The sequence below is a fragment of the Saccoglossus kowalevskii genome, chromosome 5, assembly GCF_978046115.1.
Source record: "Saccoglossus kowalevskii chromosome 5, keSacKowa6.1, whole genome shotgun sequence".
Taxonomy (NCBI): Eukaryota; Metazoa; Hemichordata; class Enteropneusta; family Harrimaniidae; genus Saccoglossus; species Saccoglossus kowalevskii.
Window position 1 is genome coordinate 2,674,638 of NC_140645.1, and position 19,761 is coordinate 2,694,398.

Sequence of the window (19,761 nt, forward strand, 5' to 3'; positions counted from 1 at the left end):
TCAACTTGAAGATTGTGGCTTGGTTTCAGGGCGCAACTTTGTATCTAATGGTCTACTACTTTGAAATGACTGTGGCGGGTTTGAAATAAATATGTTATTCCATTTCAACAGGGACTGTGATTTCATGCAAAATGCCATATATTGACCATGCATCAGTGTGACAACGCTTTGTACCGCAATGCGATTTGTGATTTTTTTCAACTTTTTGTACTTCCTCGGTTGATAAATAAAATTATTTTAAGAATGACTGCCTCCGATTTATAAAAAAGAGATGGTATTTTTCTTTTTCAAACGTTAAATATTGTTCTGTATTGTAATACCAACAACAAAAATTAGTCTTAACGAATACGTTTATTTTATAATTTGAGTCAGACCACCACACATAAATACACCATGTTATGATGGTAGTTTCCTATGACGTAATGATCAGCTGATTCAGCTTTCTTGCTTGCACAAACGATGGATTTTGAAATCTGGCGACCCGTGTCAAAGGTCATTGAGCTCAAAACTCGATTTAGATCACGTGATTGAGGATAGGAATGAACGACGTTGGCTCATTGTTTTTGTTATTTTTTGCAAATCGATTATTTCGTATATATTAAGTAATTGTGAACACACGCCAGTAAGAATATTGCCAATACACGTCTTATTAAGTATAGAAAACTGAGATGAGGAAAGCAACGCTTCGTGCGAGAAAAAGCGAGAAGTTATTCCCTAGCTTAAACCATTTGTATATAGGAGCCGAAGATCTATTTGTATCGATGGGGTGGCATTGAATAACAACACAGTACATGAAATTAACAAGTTACAATAAAAAATTGGTTTTATAAATAATATTTGAATTTATTATACAAACATATTTAAATTTCTATCTATTTCTAATTAGTTGCGAGCCCTCTCCACAAAATATGTACCCCTCCATAAATATGAACGCGTCCTTAGCAACCTCGCCTCCAACTTGTTTGCCTCATTGACAACTGCCATTGCTCGGTGTAAACTGCGTTGTGTTTGTTTCTAAAGTCGCAGTCTTAACTCCCACAAGAAAACAAAATGTCCGACTTAGGTTCAGATTACGATGAAGAAGATCAGGGTCCATATTTAGGGGTAAGTAGTATCGTCTGCTGTTCATCAGTTAGTGGAAATGTATGACTTTACGGTCTGTGTATCTCCACCAAAATGTGAGAACAACCGGACACTGAAACACTCACCGTTGAAACTCATCTAAGTTGTGTAACATTTTTCTTATTTTAAAACGTTAATTAAAACACATAGGTCACGTATAAACGGCATAATATTACATTTTTGAAAAGACCACATAAATTTAGTTAGGCCATGGAGGTAATAAGAGACTTTTTACCTCCATGGTTAGGCATTCGTGGTCACTTGTTGACCAAACCAGCATCCGGTAAACACATGCATTATTAAGCCACCGCTAATCTGACTCGCTCTTCTAGCCAGATTTTCTGATTATGTATTTGGCTGTTTACCAAATATTCAAAACAATTACGTGAAATAGTCTGTTGATTGTCTGTTGTAAGAATATATTTGGACTGACAGTATGTCCCCAACAAAAAACAATTATTTATTTTTATTCATTGTTTGTTGGTTACTAGTATCTTAAGGAATGAAACCTTGTCTAGAAAAGCATTTGCTGAGATTGTGTTCACTTCATTTTTTGGAAGAACAATCGCACATGCAAATATATCATACAATAATCACTCTAAGAAAGTGTTTTTAAATTTTTTTAGTTTGTAGTGCAATACTGAGATGATCCTGTTTAATGTGTCTTGAGATACCTTCTTTACTGAAAGTTGTTTTCTATTGCATATACTGTAGTACACTAACTCATTCTACTTCGTTTATCTCCTCACTTTATATCGAATGCTTTGACTGCAATGTCTAGGGTGGAAATCGTTATCGCACCATTCATGAGCCACGACAGGTAACCTGGGGTGCAACCAGTTTGCTGTTTTCATGCATGCAGTATGATACCTTTTTGCATAAACCCCCTCATTGCATCAGAATCACCCTAACCGACTGCTCTGATACCTCCTGATTTTCTCCTGAGTGTAGTATGCAAAATAGATTGGATTGCAGTTGGTTAGGTATTTTTAGTGTTATAGATTGGATTGCCTACTCTAGTAGTGGACACTTCTCAATGAACTTGATACAATTCACACCATAGCGATAATGTTTGCTGACTATTCATAGTCAATTACTCTATCCTGGTTATAATTAGAAGAACAACACATTTTTGACTATGGTATTCATTGTTAATATGTTTAACATTTTGGATACAACCGTCACAAAAAGCTATACTTTAAACTAGTTCCAAAATATTATGATAACTTTGATAAATTCATTATTTTGAGGCATCACTCAGAATTAGTGACTTCTTGTTCTTGAAATTTTTCAGAAATGTTACCGGTAATGAAATGTTATATTGGTTCAGTCATATATGTCATACCTTTCAAAGCAGTTTAGGCCTGCTACTCCGAAATTATAACAATGAGAATATGGCTCACTACAAGTATAATTAAGATGTGTATGTGGCAATTCGTGTTTTCTTTCTGTGATAATGATCACTGTTTTGCTACCTGTATTTTAGGAATATGAAGGTGAGAGGAATGAGAAAGAAGAAAGGCACGGGAGAGGTAAAGCTACTCTTCCAAATGGAGATACCTATGATGGCTTGTATGAACATGGCAAGAGAGGTGGAAATGTAAGTTTAATTTTATGATGGTTTGTATGAACATGGCAAGAGAGGTGGAAATGTAAGTTTAATTTTATGATGGTTTGTATGAACATGGCAAGAGAGGTGGAAATGTAAGTTTAATTTTATGATGGTTTGTATGAACATGGCAAGAGAGGTGGAAATGTAAGTTTAATTTTATGATGGTTTGTATGAACATGGCAAGAGAGGTGGAAATGTAAGTTTAATTTTATGATGGTTTGTATGAACATGGCAAGAGAGGTGGAAATGTAAGTTTAATTTTATGATGGTTTGTATGAACATGGCAAGAGAGGTGGAAATGTAAGTTTAATTTTATGATGGTTTGTATGAACATGGCAAGAGAGGTGGAAATGTAAGTTTAATTTTATGATGGTTTGTATGAACATGGCAAGAGAGGTGGAAATGTAAGTTTAATTTTATGATGGTTTGTATGAACATGGCAAGAGAGGTGGAAATGTAAGTTTAATTTGATGATGGTTTGTATGAACATGGCAAGAGAGGTGGAAATGTAAGTTTAATTTTATGATGGTTTGTATGAACATGGCAAGAGAGGTGGAAATATAAGTTTAATTTTATGATGGTTTGTATGAACATGGCAAGAGAGGTGGAAATATAAGTTTAATTTTATAATGGTTTGTATGAACATGGCAAGAGAGGTGGAAATGTAAGTTTAATTTTATGATGGTTTGTAAATTTTACTTTTTTGTTGTGGAGAAACTTTTATCATGTAATGGGCAGGAAAAGGAAAGATACAAATGCATTTATTCATATACTTGTCTGCAGTTGATGATTCACCACATCACTATGAGTTAACCAGTACAAGTTTTGGCTTATGTTACAAAATTGAACAATTGACTAGATTGTGACAAAATAGCATGCTTTATTTTCACTGGAATTTTTTTTTTTTTTTTTTTTTTTGTATGGAATTTATTTTCACTGATTTTTGATGAGTTGAATGTGAAATATATGAAAAAGAGTATATTCACTGGATTTTATTCTCACTGAATCATCCCTTCAGCAAAAATAGTGAAAATAAATTCCAAGCAGAAATAAAGTATTTTACAATACACATGTACATGTAAAGTTTATCACAAATCTTCCTAACCATTTCATTTATTCTATTTTACAATACACATGTACATGTAAAGTTTATCACAAATCTTCCTAACCATTTCATTTATTCTATTTTACAATACACATGTACATGTAAAGTTTATCACAAATCTTCCTAACCATTTCATTTATTCTATTTTACAATACACATGTACATGTAAAGTTTATCACAAATCTTCCTAACCATTTCATTTATTCTATTTTACAATACACATGTACATGTAAAGTTTATCACAAATCTTCCTAACCATTTCATTTATTCTATTTTACAATACACATGTACATGTAAAGTTTATCACAAATCTTCCTAACCATTTCATTTATTCTATTTTACAATACACATGTACATGTAAAGTTTATCACAAATCTTCCTAACCATTTCATTTATTCTATTTTACAATACACATGTACATGTAAAGTTTATCACAAATCTTCCTAACCATTTCATTTATTCTATTTTACAATACACATGTACATGTAAAGTTTATCACAAATCTTCCTAACCATTTCATTTATTCTATTTTACAATACACATGTACATGTAAAGTTTATCACAAATCTTCCTAACCATTTCATTTATTCTATTTTACAATACACATGTACATGTAAAGTTTATCACAAATCTTCCTAACCATTTCATTTATTCTATTTTACAATACACATGTACATGTAAAGTTTATCACAAATCTTCCTAACCATTTCATTTATTCTATTTTACAATACACATGTACATGTAAAGTTTATCACAAATCTTCCTAACCATTTCATTTATTCTATTTTGCAATACACATGTACATGTAAAGTTTATCACAAATCTTCCTAACCATTTCATTTATTCTATTTTACAATACACATGTACATGTAAAGTTTATCACAAATCTTCCTAACCATTTCATTTATTCTATTTTACAATACACATGTACATGTAAAGTTTATCACAAATCTTCCTAACCATTTCATTTATTCTATTTTACAATACACATGTACATGTAAAGTTTATCACAAATCTTCCTAACCATTTCATTTATTCTATTTTGCAATACACATGTACATGTAAAGTTTATCACAAATCTTCCTAACCATTTCATTTATTCTATTTTACAATACACATGTACATGTAAAGTTTATCACAAATCTTCCTAACCATTTCATTTATTCTATTTTGCAATGCACATGTACATGTAAAGTTTATCACAAATCTTCCTAACCATTTCATTTATTCTATTTTGCAATACACATGTACATGTAAAGTTTATCACAAATCTTCCTAACCATTTCATTTATTCTATTTTGCAATACACATGTACATGTAAAGTTTATCACAAATCTTCCTAACCATTTCATTTATTCTATTTTGCAATACACATGTACATGTAAAGTTTATCACAAATCTTCCTAACCATTTCATTTATTCTATTTTACAATACACATGTACATGTAAAGTTTATCACAAATCTTCCTAACCATTTCATTTACGGTATTCTATTTTGCTATATACTGTGTATTTGTAAAGATGCAATAATTATTAGTAGTAGTATGGAACTACTGGCTTGATTTATAAATAAATAAAATTATTATTAGTAGTAGTAGTATGGAACTACTGGCTTGATTTATAAATAAATAAAATATGAATTATATATCATTATTATTGACTGTCTATCATTTGTATTGTCAACTAAACTGATAAATTGTACTTGCAGGGTGTGTACAGGTTTAAAAATGGTGCAAGGTATATAGGTGAATATAGAGCAAATAAAAAACAAGGCCAAGGCACATTTATTTATCCAGATGGATCAAAGTATGAAGGTGAGTTCTGACAAGTCACCATAATGAATGTGTCTGACAATTCTTGGCCTGAAGGATTGTAGTAGTAACCTTTGAAATGGACCCTTAGAATAGCCAGATTTTATAATAGAGGTGCATGTTTTTGCATTAACACATCCTCTGTTATAAAATTCATATTAAATTCCAAACCACAGTGCAGGCTTTGTGTACTGCTACCGTGACAAATATGTTTGGGTTTAATGTACCTACCTCTATTGCATGTGCATTTCCAGCTGAATAAATATAGTATTCTAGACACAATTATATGTATTGTTTGAGGGTAGTAGAGGGTATAAATCCACAATAAAAAAATCTAACACTTCCATAAATTGCACCATCAAGAAATAATTATTTTTGGAGTTGTTTGATAACAAAAAATAGTTGAATTGAGTATTGAACTCAACATAGAATGAAGATGTCAATGGATATGTGAAACATAGAAACATATCACAGAAAAACTGATCAGAAGGAAATTGATATAAACATCTAAATCATGTTCCAGTTTCCAGATAACTTGTTGAATTACATAAAAAAAAATCTAAGGCCAAAGAAAAAAAATGTGTGGTCTCAAAAACGTGTAGGTTGGGTCATATTTTTTTTTCATTAACATAGTTTTGTTTGAGCTAGTTTGCTGAATATCACCACCAGACTTTCTCGATAAAATGTTTCCACACGTTTTTTTATATTCTTCAATATTTCTGGAAATGAACCCTAATTTTAAAGCTGACAGAAAAAATTTGAGTCAATTTTCACATGACAACATTTATGGAGTCAGAGAAGCAGGATTTATGTAACAAATTATTGCTATTATTTATTATAACAGGTAGTTGGGTAGATGATCAGCGGCATGGCTATGGCGTGTATACATATGTCAATGCAGATACGTATGAAGGTGAATGGCAAAATCATCAAAAACACGGCCAAGGTGTTTACACATATAAAGAAACTGGAACAAAATACGTTGGTACATTTGTGAACGGTAGACGAGAAGGTGCAGGCGAAATTATTCATCTTAATCATAAATTTCAAGGCAATTTCACATCAGATAATGTAAGTTCAGTTTTGTATGTTTTAAATTGCTTTTGTTTTGACAGTCAAACCTGTATACAGTGATCACCCAAGTGACTTCTTTATGATCTTTATGGATAGGTGGTCTTTATATGAAACTTGGATTACTTTTTTATGTCTATTTCACATAATATTTGTCCAGAAAATGATGAGATGATACACATTTCTTTAAGTTGATCAAAATCCAAACAGAATGTTAATTATTACCTTGGTCGCTAAACAAAAGTAAATGTGCATAAATGTTGGTGAAAAGATTGTCACATTAAACAGGTTATACACAGATGACTCATATGTTATGCCTTGGGACTGTCTAAAAGTGATCACTATAAGCAAGTGATTTTTGTATAGAGGTGGTCACTAACTGAGGTTGATTGTCACATTAAACAGGTTATACACAGATGACTCATATGTTATGCCTTGGGACTGTCTAAAAGTGATCACTATAAGCAAGTGATTTTTGTATACATGTGGTCACTAACTGAGGTTGATTGTCACATTAAACAGGTTATACACAGATGACTCATATGTTATGCCTTGGGACTGTCTAAAAGTGATCACTATAAGCAAGTGATTTTAGTATAGAGGTGGTCACTAACTGAGGTTGATTGTCACATTAAACAGGTTATACACAGATGACTCATATGTTATGCCTTGGGACTGTCTAAAAGTGATCACTATAAGCAAGTGATTTTTGTATAGAGGTGGTCACTAACTGAGGTTGATTGTCACATTAAACAGGTTATACACAGATGACTCATATGTTATGCCTTGGGACTGTCTAAAAGTGATCACTATAAGCAAGTGATTTTTGTATACATGTGGTCACTAACTGAGGTTGATTGTCACATTAAACAGGTTATACACAGATGACTCATATGTTATGCCTTGGGACTGTCTAAAAGTGATCACTATAAGCAAGTGATTTTAGTATAGAGGTGGTCACTAACTGAGGTTGATTGTCACATTAAACAGGTTATACACAGATGACTCATATGTTATGCCTTGGGACTGTCTAAAAGTGATCACTATAAGCAAGTGATTTTTGTATAGAGGTGGTCACTAACTGAGGTTGATTGTCACATTAAACAGGTTATACACAGATGACTCATATGTTATGCCTTGGGACTGTCTAAAAGTGATCACTATAAACAAGTGATTTTTGTATAGAGGTGGTCACTAACTGAGGTTGATTGTAATAATAATATTACAAATTTACTGATTGACTGATTATGCATATTGAATATGATATTTATTGTATGGTATTTCCTTGAAGCGTGATAATGAGAGTGATAGCAAAAATGTTACCATTTTTCTACATGTACTAAATTCTGCATTCACACAGTTAAAAAATAACCCAACCCCCCTCCCACCTGTGTATGATCAGTTTTGTCCAACTGCAAACATTTGGGATATGTAATATAATAATAATATAATGGTACCGGTATATGTAATATTGGGTTTCCCATTGTAATCAATGTGATCATTTGTGTCGAGTCACCATTATTAAGGTGGTCCAATACAGTTTGAATGTATCGTGAATGTCCTTGTGAATATTTTTATATTTTGTGAATAATTTGCTTGTTGCTATACAAAGTCATATGTACAAACCTAAATTTTTGAAATAAATATAGTATTATTGTATGTGAATTAATGTACAGAGTTTAACACACAATCTTGACTCTATAATGTAAAAGTAAAAAAGGAATGGTTAGATTAAAAAAAAAAATCTTTGCTATTTTTCAAAACTTCAATACGTGTAGAATGAAACAATGTGTCTGGAGGTACATTTGTAGTATGGATCTATTGGTAAAGATAGTTTCTGTAATTTGTCCTATGCTAACACATGGGTGATAGAATGTGTTCTCCTTTAATAGTGTCGTTTTTGAAGCAAACCACTTTTAGGGAGTGTATTGAGCAACCCTAATACATTGATGTTATTGCAGACTGTTTGACTTGATGTCAGAATTATTGCTTGTAGCAACATTTATATCATTATTAATTTCTCATTTTTAGCCTCAAGGTGTTGGTAAATATATCTTTGATATTGGTTGTGAACAGCACGGTGAATACATTCCAATAGAACAGGTATGTTATTTTCACAATTATATGAAATTTTTGTTGTATCTAAAAAAAATTTTAATTTATGCGCTTATTGATAGAGCAAATACAGTATTTATTTTTTTAATTTCACAATGATGAAACAAAGGCTGGTTACCGTAGTTCAATATTTATAATTGACATAAGTTTGATAACATTACTTTTAATAATGTTATTATAAAATCATTTTTAACTTGTCTTCTTTATTCGTCTTGCCCTCTATTTATGCTTAGATTTGAGTGTTGTGTTATTTCCTTGTTTCAAATAAAACAGTTGCCATATGTAATGTTTTTATCTTGATACTTCTTTTCAATCACATGACAGGATATTTTTGTAAGTTATCAGGCTCTAAGCCTCATCTACACAATGCATGACAATAGTAATTAACAATTTATTCATCTTGTATTTAGTATCCCTATTTATTTTATTGCATTTAATAGTGACAACTGAATTATTATTTGTGTATCACATGCATGTAGCAGGAATATTATTTCACTGTTGTTTGTTAAATGTTCCATTTTTGTTTGCAATCGTGCGACAACCACATATGCTGTGTTACATTTGTATTGTTTGCTGTAGTGCTATAATGCTGCAAACATTGGTTCAAGGAATGAAAATACAATCCCATCCAAACAAAATATATGTGGAAAAGTGGATTTGGGTGATGTATTTTGTAAGCAGCATGACTTAATCAAATGCACCCTACACAATGATGTAAATTATTATAAATTATCATGATTCAAGGAATATTTTCTAGCATTGAAAAAGGAAATTAGCTTCTGTTCACATAGATTAGCTTCTGTTCACATAGATTAGCTTCTGTTCACATAGATTAGCTTCTGTTCACATAGATTAGCTTCTGTTCACATAGATTAGCTTCTGTTCACATAGATTAGCTTCTGTTCACATAGATTAGCTTCTGCTCACATAAATTAGCTTCTGTTCACATAGATTAGCTTCTGTCCACATAGATTAGCTTCTGTCCACATAGATTAGCTTCTGTCCACATAGATTAGCTTCTGTCCACATAAATTAGCTTCTGTTCACATAGATTAGCTTCTGTTCACATAGATTAGCTTCTGTTCACATAGATTAGCTTCTGTTCACATAGATTAGCTTTTGTCCACATAGATTAGCTTTTGTTCACATAGATCAGCTTCTGTTCACATAGATTAGCTTCTGTTCACATAGACTAGCTTCTGTTCACATAGATTAGCTTCTGTTCACATAGATTAGCTTCTGTTCACATAGATTAGCTTCTGTTCACATAGATTAGCTTCTGTTCACATAGATTAGCTTCTGTTCACATAGATTAGCTTCTGTTCACATAGATTAGCTTTTGTTCACAAAATTCACACTGGTAACTTCTGTTCTGAAATACTGCGGCCCACAGCAATTGAAAACAGAATTTTGTACAATCATTGGTATTTTCTTGCAGTGCACAAATTCAGACAATCATATATTTTCACATAATATAGTCCCACTTTCAGCTGTATAAATGGTCTCAGGGTGCAACTTTAAACTATGATGTAAACACTTGAGTAATTGAAACAAATATTTCTTGGGGCGATTTTTTTACGGTTTACAAAATGTTGGTTTATTTGATTTAGTTATTGTTTTATCCTGTTTTAAGAGATTTCAAATCGTTTTTACAACATGGTATCAAGTGATATAATTTTGTTTTCGTATTACTATTGAAAACTAAACACTTAGAGAAAAGTGTCTTCCATTAAAAATCGTCTTCTAAAAAGGAGGATATATGACAGTTGATTAAATCAATAATGAATAAATAATGAATAAAATACATTTCTTTTACTTTAATAACACATGTGCTGTGTTCTTGCTTATCAATTGTCTCTTTGTTTCTATAGCAACAAGGAGGAGAAACAGAAGAAGAGGAGCCAGTGACAGTAACAGTTCCCAAATGGAAAGCTGGTAAAGTGACAGAGATCACACTTAGTATTCCAGGTGGAGATGAGCAAGGACAAGAAGGAGAGGAAGGAAAAGATGGAGAACAACCTGCAGCTGGTAAGATGAGTCAATAATTTCTCAATATTTACTCTCACTGACCCAATATTTACTCTCACTGACCCAATATTTACTCTCACTGACCCAATATTTACTCTCACTGACCCAATATTTACTCTCACTGACCCAATATTTACTCTCACTGACCCAATATTTACTCTCACTGACCCAATGATTACTCTCACTGACCCAATATTTACTCTCACTGACCCAATATTTACTCTCACTGACCCAATATTTTTCACCTTTATCAGCTACATGTATTAACAATTTCTGCAGAGTAAAACTTATTGCAAACAAACCCAAATAGCATCCAGTATTTATGATCTTATAAGCTAAACACATTTCTTTTTTATTTTGGCATTTTGTAGAGACTCGCAGATTAATCATGATGTCGTGTTAGCAATGGTTAGAATCTTGAATCAGTTAGCATGGGCTGATGTTTTGTCTGTAATAAAACAAATTTTTGATCTTTGAATTAAAGTTATAAGAAATCCACAAAGTATGAAGTACAGTGCCAAAAGTAAACATTATGCACACTGTACCACTAAGGAAAATATCTCACACTTTTAACACATTCATATGGGTTTTCAACTTCTAAATATTTTCACTCCAAACACCATCAAATTGTGGACATTCATAGCCTTAAAAATACAGTGGTTTACACCATTGTGTGTTCTATTTGTTTAGGATTACCATGAACAATTATGGTAGTCAGTAATTAGTATGAGCCTATCCGTATATGACATATATCCTATTTTGGTGTCTTTGATATCATAATATATTTTACTGTCTTGTAGGTGATGGTGAGGCAGCTGATGGAGCGGAACAACCTGGAGAAGATGGTGAAGTACCTGCAGCAACAGAAGGAGAAGGAAACGAGGCGGAAGAAGCGGAAGGAAATGATGATGCACCTGCGGATGATGCGGCAGAAGATGCAGGAGAGGAAGGAGATTAAACATTCATGGAAACAACTCTTGTCTTATTTATCTCCCATTAACTTTTATTCTTGTACAAACTCTTCTCATGTCAGCAAACAAGACACTATTACTTCTCGTCCCATTTTGTACAAAATCTTCTTATATGTTCCTTTTTAATTTTTTTTTTATTCCACTAAAAGATAAAATACTGTCTTTTAAGATTCAAAATATAATTTTCATTATTTTAAAGTAGAAAGATAGTTTTTATTTTTATTAATCATTATGTTTGTAATATACTTTGATGTTACATTTGAAATAAAGATTTTTTTAAATTAAAATTATTTGTTTTTGTATATGGGTGTTATTAGTGAGGTCTGTACAGAACCGGAATACTGTCACAGTACTTATCTTTATACGGGAAGATAGTTGGCACTGGGACAGTGTGTTGTGGCGTAACAGGGAACATGTTTGCTTACAGTGGTGAGGTGCATTTGTCAAGTTTAAATCTAATGTTTCATATTTATTTGTTCATATATGTGGCTGTAATTTACATATAAAGTATGCTTTTATTTTAAGCTGTAGTACACAAAACCCTGTTAAAAAAGATACTCTCCAAATATCTAATGGTTCCTATGGTAAAAAGTCTCATGTATTTGTTTGGTTACATGTGGTAACAAATTATTTGTAGATGTAAGATGAATAGTTGTCATGAATTATTTTGACATTTGAATGATTACTATTTTTAACATGGCTGCCAAGGCAAATGTCTCTAAAAAGTGCTTCATTTTTAAGCAGTATTTTCCAAACAAAAATGTTGTGCTATCAAAACTAATATTTCTGTGACACTTTTAAAACAAACAAAAATTGAATGTTTCTGTTTCTATTGATTAGGTTGAATAACTGAGATCTGCTTTAACCCTTTAAACTTTATAATTTTTCCTGTCAAGATTTGGGTGAAACATTTTGTCTCTTTTTATGTCATTTTTTACCAGATTGACATAATTTCATATTGGCTATAGGTCTTGATTTCAAATTTGGTAAAACTACGGAAAAAATTGTTGACTTTGGCGTTGAAAGGTTTAATGATGCATTCAAGAGTGTTGCATACAACAAAATGAATTGTCGCTTTGTTGAGAGAAGAATTTAGGTAAGTTTTGTCCATGCTCATTTCAAGTTTGTAAAATAAACATTTTTTTCAAAAACAAAAATGACACTCATTCTATGGATTAAGACTATAGAGGGCAGCAGTCATCATACAATGCAGCTTCTCATATTAATGAGAACTCAATAACAATGTTAGCATTTGGGTGAATTTCTCTAAGAAAAAGGGTTAGAAAGATCAAAATATTGTTTTAATCTGTTGAAACCACATGTATGTAATAGAATTTTAGCCAGTAAACACACGGTCAGCTAAAACTCTTACAAAATGTATGTAAACAAAACATATGGATTTGTCAAGTCTTTCTACCTTCCTTATTCCCAGAAATGCAGCCAGTTTGGAAGTGTCTAATCGAGAGTTACCAAGATCCACAGGTACTTGTCAAAGCTACACACACAAGTCTAACAGCTGACTTATTTAGATTACGCCCTAATACATTGCGTTTCAGATAAAACGTGGTTAAAGAAAACCCAACTTTCCTAAAGTTCAATCAGGATTTTGAGTTGCGCACAAAATCAGTATTTTCCTTGGTCTTCATGATCAGAAAAACACAGATTTGTGTTTTTTGACCAATCAGAATGCTCCGTTGCTGTAAAACATGTTTTTTTAGCAATCACAATATTTTAGGTAATTCATAATTTTACTAATTCAAGATGTCGTTAATTTAAAATAAAGTTTATTTTATTCTCACAATAACATTGTTGACACTTTGGCTAAATTAAGTTTCTGTTTATTTTCTTGCATCAAGTCAAATTAACTGAAATGCAATGTAGCTATGCAATGTGAACATGTTTTACAGTATTTTTATCAAGTCCTTCAGTTTCTCTTAAATTGTCCAAAGACATTTTATACCGATCAGGTGACATCACAGGTGAAGTGCTGACAAGTTTTACTGTGCTAAAGAGAGACCAAGGAAGAAGTGTTCAAACTCAGACCTCATACAAAGTCAATTTTATTTTACGAGAATGACAACAAACTCTGAATACTTGACTTTTTGACCACCAGACTTGTCCCAAAGTCGTTAAATTTATCAGTATTTCTGGAAATGAACCCCAATTTTGGAGCCAACATACACAATTTGAGTCCATTTTCAGTTTTCACTCAAATAAATTTGTCTATTTTTGTCCAAAGCTTCTAAAGGAAAGACTATAAGCACGACTAATTTGTGATGAAAAGGTTAATGTTCTTGCAACTGCATTCATAATCTATTTGTTTTGACACAACTCAATGAATATCTTCAAAAGTAATATAAACATAAATCTACAACTATAGATGGTTTGGAGCAGTGGCTGACTAAAGCCTGTGTATGAGGACTCTCCAGACCATATATAAAATATCAAAACTGCACCCCATACATGTTCTCTCATACACAAAACAAAAGAAGAGGAAACTATTAATTTCAAATGCACTGCAACATAAAAACAAAATTTTATTTTATTCATAAAACATACATGCACTTCAAATATCTTGCAGTAAGCAAATACCATTATTCTATAAGCTGGGTTGTCTGCAAAACAAACACAATCTAAACAGAAAATTGCACAATAAGTATATATATGAATCTAAAAAAATGACAAAACAAAACAATATACAAGAATATATATATTGATGTACATTTCAGATATAATTTGAATGTTGTAAACAGTCAAGTTCAACCAAAGAGGTATGCCATATATGGACATATTACCATAAAAGTGAAAACATCACTACATATCTGATGTTACTTTATATGGTATGGTGACACACTCAATAATGATGTCATCACACCATATATGGAATAATGTCCCACCCAGTAACACAAAAAGCAACAGGCAGTTAAATTAAAAAGCAAGAGAAACAATTTTCTAAATTAATATTTCTCAATGAATCCATTTAATGGTAAAAAAAACAACACAGCTCTGTTCTGAATTTTTAGCATTAGTACAATTTGAGTTCAAATAAAGAAATTCAGTCTCTGACGAAATATTGGCTCAAAAATGTCATGTGATCAAGAATTGCTATCATTTTATTGGTTGGAAATATTTCAAGGGCAGATGATTGGCCAAAAGCTTATTGAATAGAAGAAGCATCAGGCAATAATTGCATGTGCATACTGTTTATATGTTTGAATTTCTCTCTATAAAACTATCATTCTATCAAATGGACATTTAATTTATTCAATTGTTCCAGAAGCTGCAGTGAAAAAAAGAAGCTGCTGAATAGAATGTTAAATACTTGTCTTATAGACTAAAATCTAAAAAGTCAAATCCTCTAAAATATTACTTTCATTATTATAGAATAAGAATCATTTATACAGTGCAATGTTATCTACATTTTTCTCTTGATTTCTAGTACACAAGTGTTAATTGGATAATATTGCTGCTGAATATTGCACTGCAAATTCCTACATAGTTTTACAGCATGGAATCTAGGCTCTACAAATACTTGCATGTTTTCTGTGTTCTACAAAAAGATACTAGTAGAAATATCCTACTTTGATAGAAGAATGTTCCATGAGTTGGAACCTTTAGAAAAAGGGAGCACAATGTCAACAATTGTTGTTTTTGTAAATTCTGTTTCATTTCAGCTAAAGACTAATATCTACTTGTATGTAGATAAAATGTCTCAATCAATATTTGTGTTGGGATTACAACAATAACATCACTAGTTATACATTAACTCATACACTAACAATAACATCACTAGTTATACATTAACTCATACACTAACAATAACATCGCTAGTTATACATTAACTCATACACTAACAATAACATCGCTAGTTATACATTAACTCATACACTAACAATAACATCACTAGTTATACATTAACTCATACACTAACAATAACATCGCTAGTTATACATTAACTCATACACTAACAATAACATCGCTAGTTATACATTAACTCATACACTAACAATAAATCGCCCATGGTAACAGATGTATAAGAATAGCATCTATAGCAAAAACAAATAATTTAATAATTGTTTTTAAAAAAAATAATATTTTTTCGCTTATTATGTGAAATGATGATCAATCTTTTCACCACCAGTTCCCTCTTTTCATCACAAATTCACAAAATAGTTCTGCTTATAGTCTGCACCTTTTTTCAGAACTGGGACAAAAATAGCCAAATTTTTTTGAGTAAAAACTGAAAATTGACTCAAATTGTTAGTTTGTTAAATTAAGGTTCATTTCCAGACATATTAAAGAATATAAGTGAAATATGCAGACAAATTCTGGTGGTGAAAACATTTTTGAAAAAGTTGACATTATCTCATGTGTTGTAAACAAACACAATATAAATATGCATACAGGAGAGCTGATGAGGAAAAACAGAAAAAAAAAGTAAAAGAGCGAAGTAAAACCAACAATTACATTTTTCAGAAAGCAGCACAAGAACACACAATGGAGGACAAAGTTAGGATGGGTATATGCTCATTACCAAGCCTTCTATTCTTCTCCATGACAAGAATATGATCCAAGTCACTATACCAAAGTGAAGTAAAAGGTAAGCAAGGAAGGCTAGAGAAATTACAGGGATCAATAATCACTCAATAATCATGGCACTTTTTACATTAAGTTGTGCTCGATACAAAAATCATTTTTCTGATATTTCAGATTCTATCATATACATACAGATCAGTCAACTCAAAATAAAATAAGTCCAACATTTTGGAGGACTTAAAAAGGATTTCAGAATATTTAATCAAAAAAAAAAACACTTCACACATTTTCAAAGTAATTGAAAAATATTATTAAAAAAATCTTATAAAGCTAGGTAATGTGATCAAAAAAGTTTAATCTCGTCAAAACAGGTTAAACCCACACACTGCTATTATTCATTCACCAGAAACACCAGCTTTCTTTAAAGTTAACAATAAAAAATGTACATCTTTACATTCAAAATAGCAGTACTGTTCAATTCTCTCATAATCCCCACCTTCATCCACATCCCCACCCCCAGACAATAGACACCCCTACCCCTTGACATTCCCACCCCGAGACAACATACAAAAATAACACATAATGGCAGTAGAAGAAAACCGCAAACACTTTTGTAAATATATATGCACAATTTATGGGGAAACCATATCACATCAGCGAGACAATTGAGACATCATTATGACAAAAAGTTCTCTTGCAAATTCACATATGCACATTCCTTTGTGCACAGTTTATCCACAATTCATAACATTTATAAATTAAATTCCATGTTTTCAACCAATCAAATTGTGATATCCCCATAGTACAATATGTAAATTAGAACAGGTGGTGTGACCAATCAAATACTATCATCACATTTATGTGTAATGTTCAAAGTTAGACATCAACGTGAAACCATGACAACAGGCTCCACAGATGGTTGGCATTGTACAGTAATCACATCAGGATTGAATTATACAATTTAATAAATATACCCTTACAACTGGACCTCACATTGGTGCAATGAGAAAAAGTCATTGTTACAATCTGTTACAAAGGATGAGGTTATTTCATCTTAGTGACCCCTGACCTAATGGGTCAAGAATGTCAGTAATCAGAAAAGGCTGATTTGAAAACCAAAGAATTACAATATTCTGGGTAGATTTTGATGAATTAATAATTCATGAAAATTAATTAGGTGTTTAGAATTTTCATCCTAATTTCTTAGAAAAAGTAAAATGCATCAAAAATTGTGCCTAACTAGAATATTTAACAATATGGGCCACCCACTGCCAGGATAGTTGCTATTCAAACACTAACAACTTAGCAAATTCTGTCATGTATCTTGAACTCCTGTCCCTATAAATGATAGTTGTCACCCCCACTAAATAATGCACTCATCCAAATTTTACTTTGTAGTTGAGGTAGGTACAGCAGTCACTGGGATTTGAGACTGTGGTGGCGGGGGAGGCTGATGCTGTGCTGGGGGTGCAAGTGAAGGAGGATAAAGCTGCGATGAGTGAAATTGCAACCCTACAGGCAGCTGTGCAACAGCCATAGTAGTATGAGGAACAGTCGTGCCAGGCTGCATTTCTTCCTGCTGCTGGTGCTGGTGTTGCTGCATTATCTTTTGTCGTACTTCACGTATCTTTAATTGCAGACATGTTTTAGTCGGGAAAGTCTCTTTGTAACGAGCTTGAAATGCTGTAGTTGCTTGTCCTGCAGAAATATAAAGAGATAACGCAAGTTAAGTGACACACAGACAATAAATGTAGCCAATGAGAAATGATGACAGGAACCATGTAGCCAATCAGTAACGACGACAGAAACCATGTAGCCAATGAGATGATGACAGGAACCATGTAGCCAATCATTAACGACGACAGAAACCATGTAGCCAATCAGTAACGACGACAGAAACCATGTAGCCAATGAGAAATGATGACAGGAACCATGTAGCCAATCAGTAACGACGACAGAAACCATGTAGCCAATCAGTAACGACGACAGAAACCATGTAGCCAATCAGTAACGACGACAGAAACCATGTAGCCAATCAGTAACGACGACAGGAACCATGTAGCCAATCAGTAACGACGACAGAAACCATGTAGCCAATCAGTAACGACGACAGAAACCATGTAGCCAATTAGTAACGACAACAGAAACCATGTAGCCAATCAGTAACGACGACAGAAACCATGTAGCCAATTAGTAACGACGACAGAAACCTACCAGATGGAAAGTATCCATGCTCTTCAAATAACTGCATTACCAATGTACGACGTTGATCTAGAGTTCTTCTAAGTGACGAGTAAGGTGCTTTCTCTCCACCTCCTTCAACATCACCTTCTTCATCTTCATCTTTACCTAAGATTATTAACCAATCAGATTTATTAGTTTTGACACCATGTGACCAACTCAATCCAATCACATTTGCAATGTGTTTGCAATGACCAGAAATGTCAATTTCTAATGACATTCATAAGTCTGGCCTGCTGTGGAACGGAACAAAACTCTCAATCATCTTGTTTTAATTTTTGTAAAAATTCTCTAAATTAAATCATAAACATGTGAAGTTATAATAGAGCTTGTTGTTTTAGTGAAGAATCTGTGAATTTTAAGCAGAGAAACAAATAGTGAAATGAATTGCCAGAAAAAATAAGGAGTTACAGTAATATACTGTAAAAACAATTGCATTTGCGTAAAGCGATTTGAGGTTAAACTGCCATACTTGACTGACAGTTTGAATTTGAGTAAAGGCCACAGTGAAAGGACATGCAAATAAGGTAAATGTAATTGTCTAAATATAAAACATATACCTGCTGAAAAAAACAAAATAGAATCAGAGTGTAATTGTATTATGTCACAGCAATACATACCTGCAGCACGTTGCATTGCGGCAACTTCAGCCAGAGCATCAAGACTGGACCCACTTCCGGCTGCTGCAATTGCCTTCTCACCCCACTGGAATACATTATCCTCTCCAATTGTACGCTGTCCAGGAGTGCCAGGTTCCGAACTACTGGAATGCCGTCTCTGTTTTAATTTTGGTGACATGGGATCAGTATCTGTACCCGAATCATACTCCAATTTACCTAAAAAAACCATAGTGCAACTATTACAATATTTTCCACTGAAAACCAAGATTAAATAACGTATGAATGGATAACTAACAAGGCAATTTTTTTTTTGTACGACAAAATTGAGTAAAATGCAATAATATATATATACATTTTGCTAAAAGAAAATAATTATAATTCATGTTCCTCGAATAATAACATATACTGTATTAATCTCAATGTCACTCATAGAATAATATAACTTGAATTGTATAAAAATTGTTAAAAGTACTAGTACAGCAATATACATGTATCTAAAAAAAATTGGTAAGAAAAATACTAGCCAACT

At 32.4% G+C, this 19,761-nt stretch overlaps 2 protein-coding genes across 2 annotated transcripts in view; one reads left to right on the forward strand and one right to left on the reverse strand.

Moving 5' to 3' along the window:
• Nucleotides 1–978: 978 nt before the first annotated feature.
• On the forward strand, nucleotides 979–12,124 carry LOC100375551 (radial spoke head 1-like). Its single transcript, NM_001184905.1, has 7 exons — nucleotides 979–1,104; nucleotides 2,609–2,722; nucleotides 5,548–5,653; nucleotides 6,495–6,721; nucleotides 8,753–8,824; nucleotides 10,708–10,864; nucleotides 11,665–12,124. The coding sequence occupies exons 1-7, from the start codon at nucleotides 1,051–1,053 to the stop codon at nucleotides 11,820–11,822; spliced, it is 888 nt and encodes a 295-aa protein (NP_001171834.1). The 5' UTR covers nucleotides 979–1,050; the 3' UTR covers nucleotides 11,823–12,124.
• A 2,216-nt stretch (nucleotides 12,125–14,340) lies between these two features.
• The window catches only part of LOC100313568 (capicua-like transcription factor), a 68,821-nt gene continuing 63,400 nt past the window's right edge, over nucleotides 14,341–19,761 (reverse strand). The window contains exons 17-19 of the mRNA XM_085499048.1: nucleotides 19,233–19,448; nucleotides 18,586–18,720; nucleotides 14,341–18,069 (exon numbers count right to left, since the gene is read on the reverse strand). Of these exons, the coding sequence (XP_085355174.1) occupies nucleotides 17,759–18,069; nucleotides 18,586–18,720; nucleotides 19,233–19,448 (662 nt within the window). The 3' untranslated portion in view covers nucleotides 14,341–17,758. The remainder of the gene's footprint in view (nucleotides 18,070–18,585; nucleotides 18,721–19,232; nucleotides 19,449–19,761) is intronic.